Source organism: Trichechus manatus, unplaced genomic scaffold (assembly GCF_000243295.1).
Source record: "Trichechus manatus latirostris isolate Lorelei unplaced genomic scaffold, TriManLat1.0 scaffold00092, whole genome shotgun sequence".
Lineage (NCBI taxonomy): Eukaryota > Metazoa > Chordata > Mammalia > Sirenia > Trichechidae > Trichechus > Trichechus manatus.
The window spans coordinates 5,597,195-5,601,347 of record NW_004444028.1 but is presented as its reverse complement, the minus strand read 5'-3'; the positions used below and the strand labels follow the sequence as shown (position 1 = coordinate 5,601,347).

Genomic DNA, 4,153 nt, shown 5'->3' with positions numbered 1-4,153 from the left:
TACAACAAAATTCTCTTTGTTCATTCAGCTACCGTCCTAGGTGTCATGGAAGGCCAGAAATGTGTAATATTTAGTCCATGACCTCAGATGTTTATAATCTATTAAGGGATACGAACAAAACGCGTGCACAGATGAACACAGTCTGAGACAAGGTGTGGGCCGTGGATAAACGTAAACAACGGATCGTGGTGTCAGCTTTAACTGCGTATTCCCGTTACAATACGAGTATATTGTACTGTGTTTTTATTAAGCTATTGACACCAAAAGTGGTTTCAAGGTTAGTGAACGAGGCTAAAGAGATGGATGTGGGGCCTGCCAACACAACCCGGCAAAGGCCGCACAGATCACATTCGGGTCTGTCTGTGGCTCTTCTGGCTATTGTGCATGGCTGGCTGTGGCCTCTGAGGGTGAACCAAGTGGGGAGTTTAGCTTTCCCATCACCCAGTCCATTTTGTCCAAGATGTTGCATCGTATGAAGGAGCCCTAGATTTAGAGGACCCTCGGGCAAATGCTTTGTTCCTGATTTCATCCAAGCTGACCTCCGTTCTCCTCCAAGGTGGCCTGCCACCGCGCTAATCCTGCATTTTCTTCGATAGGCATGCTTTGGATATCCGTGAGCACTATGAGAGAAAGCTTGAGCGAGCTAATAATTTATACATGGAACTGAGCGCCATCATGTTGCAGCTGGAAATGCGGGAGAAGGAGCTCATTAAGTATGTATCCAGACTGGGGGTCTGCCCTGATTGATCTGGGCCTGTCAGTCCGCAGAAATGTGTTACCCTTCCATGTTGCTGCTACTCAGAACGGGCAGATATTTTCTTCATTTGCCCAATGTTCCTTAAGGGATGGGCTGTGCACAGGTCCCTGTCCCTGATGAGGCTGACGGTGAGTGGAGTTGCCCCTAGAGCTGCTGCTGGTTATCGGGAAACATGCATTTGACAGGTATTTGCAGCTTCACTCTGCTGAGTAGTTCAGAGGTGTCCCCATTTCAAGAAGAGCTTGGTTAGGATAAAAAAACAAAACCAAACCAGTTGCCATTGAGTCAGTTCCAAGTCATGTGGACCCAGGTGTGTTCAGAGTAGAACTGCGCTCCACAGGGTTTTCAAGGCTGTGAACTTTTGGAAGCAGATCACCAAGCCTTTCTTCCGAGGCACTTCGGGATGCATTTGAACCACCAACCTTTGGTTAGTAGTTGAGCACTTAACCAACTGTGCCAGTTGCCCCCAGGGGAAGTAAGATGGCTTCTGAAAGTGGTTGAAGGTATTCTTGATGGTGGCAAGAAAACCTTGGGGTCCTGACCACAAAGGTAGCTGATGATAATAAGAAGGACATCTGCCATTGTACTGTGACCCCCACAAGGTGTGCTGAGGAAGGGAAGGTCAGCCTCTGAGTCCATCTGTGAGCTGAAGGGCAGGATGAAGTCCGGTTAGTTTGAATTTAGTATCCTCCCCACACTCCCCCCCCATTTTAAACCTGAAGAGCCAGCCTCGTTATTCAGATAGCCTGAATCTGTCCACGTGTAGACAGAACCTGTTGGTGGAATTAGCCTGTGAAGACATTCTGCCGTCTTTTCCATCTGCAGTGACTGACATGTCTTCCTTCGTTCTGCAGGCGTGAGCAAGCAGTGGAGAAGAAGTACCCTGGGACCTACAAACGGCACCCTGTCCGCCCCATAATCCACCCCAACGCCATGGAAAGACTCATGAAAAGGAAATGCACACCTCACAAACCGGGGGTACAGACCAGACGGTGAGACGCCTGAACCGACTAGCGTTCACGTGGGAGCAGTGGGGGTCCAGGGGACGGAGAACACCCCATAGAGATGACGCATTATCAGATGAGGGTGGGCGTCACTGGCACACTTACCTCTGGATAAAACAGACCATGAAGGTGGGAGAGAGTGTGTCATGGACTTGAAACCAAACCCATTGCCGTAGAGTCAATTTGGACTCATAGCGACCTTACAGGACAGGGTAGAACTGAGGAGCAGCTGGTGGGTTTGAACTGCTAACCTTCAGTTATCAGCCAAGTACTGAACCATTGCCCCACCAGGGCTCCACTTCATGGACTCTAGGAATCGAGTTTTTACCACCTAACCAAAAAAACCAAACCTGTTGCCATCAAGTCAATCCTGACTCATAGCAATCCTATAGGACAGAGTAGAACTGCCCCATAGGGTCTCCAAGGAGAGGCTGGTGGATTTGAACTGCTGACCTTTTGGTCAGCAGCCAAGCTCTTAACCACTGCACCACTAGGACTCCTGACTACCTCAGGCATAAATATTTAGTCTTAACACTGGGGAGCAAGCGGGCCTGGATTCAAATCCTAGCTCTGCCTGTTATAAACTGTCGCTGGGGGCACGTCGCTTAACCTCTTTCAACCCCAGTGTCCTCAAGGGTAAAATGGTGTGATTCTTTTTCTTTTTATGACCGTTAGTGCCCAGAATTGGTAATCATCATTCTTGATTTATGACATATTGGTCTACACGTGGCCCACTTTTGTTTCTTCATTGAGTTAGTTATTTTTAATAACGTAATAAATGCCTGCAAACCCACCACCAAAATCAAAAGCAGGGACTTGGAACCAAAACTATCCCCTGAAGTCTTCGTTGAACCAAAAAATAGTTTATCTTAATTAGAAAGGAATGTCTGCCTTGAGCAGTATGCTCTTTTAAAGAATTATCTGTGTGAGATCAAGTTGACAACAGCAACTCAAAAGGTTAGATGAGAAGCTTAGCAATGAGTTTAAGTCAATGGTGGTGGAACAGTTTGGAGAAGGATGGCAAGAATGTACAACTTGAATGTAGTCAGTGTCACTGAGTTGTACGTGTAGAAATTGTTGAAATGATGTATGACTGTGTTTATTTTCACCAAAATAATAATAATTTAAAAAATTGAAAAGCAGAGGCTTTGATAATTATCTGTATCTAGCCAGGTAGTTCCCCTCATTCCATGCCTGTATCGGGTTTCCGTGGAGTTTATATGAGATAACATCTATGAAAGCACCTAGCAAGTCATAAAAAAAAAAATAATGTTGCCATCAAGTTGGTTCCAACTCATAGTGACCCTATAGGATGGCGTAGAACTGCCCGATAGGGCTTCCAAGGAGCAGCTGGTGAATTCGAACCACCAACCTTTTGGTTAGCAGCTGAGCTCTTAATCCCTATACCACCAGGTCTCCTAGCTAATCATAGGTGCTCAAAAATGAGTTTTTGAATACTTAAATAAAGACTGCCATTTCTCGTAGTTACAACCCATTCTCCTTATATTAGTTAATCTTAGAATACTCCTCCAGTAAATTTTTATCTGCTAGAGCCTCATTCCTCCCAGATAATGGAGAATTGACTCTTTTCTAGCTAAGTTAGCATAAAGCAGGGGGTCAGAGTTCAATTATGGGCCCCCCACGAGGGCAAGGAGGGGGTCAGAGTTTAATTATGGGCCCCCCCCCCAAGCCTGTTACAAGTGAGTAGAGCCCATTAAGATCGTCTAAATACCTCATAAAAAGGAGACACTTAGAATAAAGAAAGAATCTATGCTTTGGAGTTAGAAGAACGCTGTGCTTTGTGTTAAATGATAAATTCTGCCGTTCGCTAGCCTCGTGATGAACACGAGCCCCTAGCCTCTCTGACCCTCAGCGCCGTTATCAGTAAAATGGATATTGTAATCATGGTAGCAGTTTATATACTGTGAAGTGCTTTATAAACTGTAAAGTGGTATGTCAGCGTTATTCTGGGATGTTTGCACCGGCAGGTTCAATAAAAGCAGCCTTCACCTGACTTGGGACTCTTTCACCTCGGCTCTGCTCTAGGCCCCGCCACAACACCTTAGTTGCTGTTAAGTGGCTGCCTCTCACGGGCCTTGGAGGCTCTCTGTCCTCAGCAAGGGCCCCAGGCCCTCCTCAGTCCAGGTCCCTTCCAGGACACAGGTTGGCCCGCTGACCACAGAACATTGCCATCCGGGACGGGAGGCTGCTGAAGCAGCACAGCACCCTACCCATCTTATCACAAACCAGTAACACCTGGAAGCTCTGTGCTCAGACAAGCCTTTAGCTGTACTGCTCCTGGAAGAGAAGAAAGACCACCTCCTGCTGCCTGACGCTGCTCAATTTCATCTAAGCCCACTGCCATTGAATCGATCCTGACTCATAGCATCCC

At 46.7% G+C, this 4,153-nt stretch overlaps 1 protein-coding gene across 1 annotated transcript in view; it reads left to right on the top strand.

The window, feature by feature from the left end:
* MAP3K13 (mitogen-activated protein kinase kinase kinase 13) overlaps window positions 1–4,153 on the top strand; it is a 50,209-nt gene that overhangs the window by 30,884 nt on the left and 15,172 nt on the right. Inside the window, exons 8-9 of the mRNA XM_012557243.1 lie at window positions 597–713; window positions 1,612–1,749. Coding sequence (XP_012412697.1) covers window positions 597–713; window positions 1,612–1,749 — 255 coding nt within the window. The remainder of the gene's footprint in view (window positions 1–596; window positions 714–1,611; window positions 1,750–4,153) is intronic.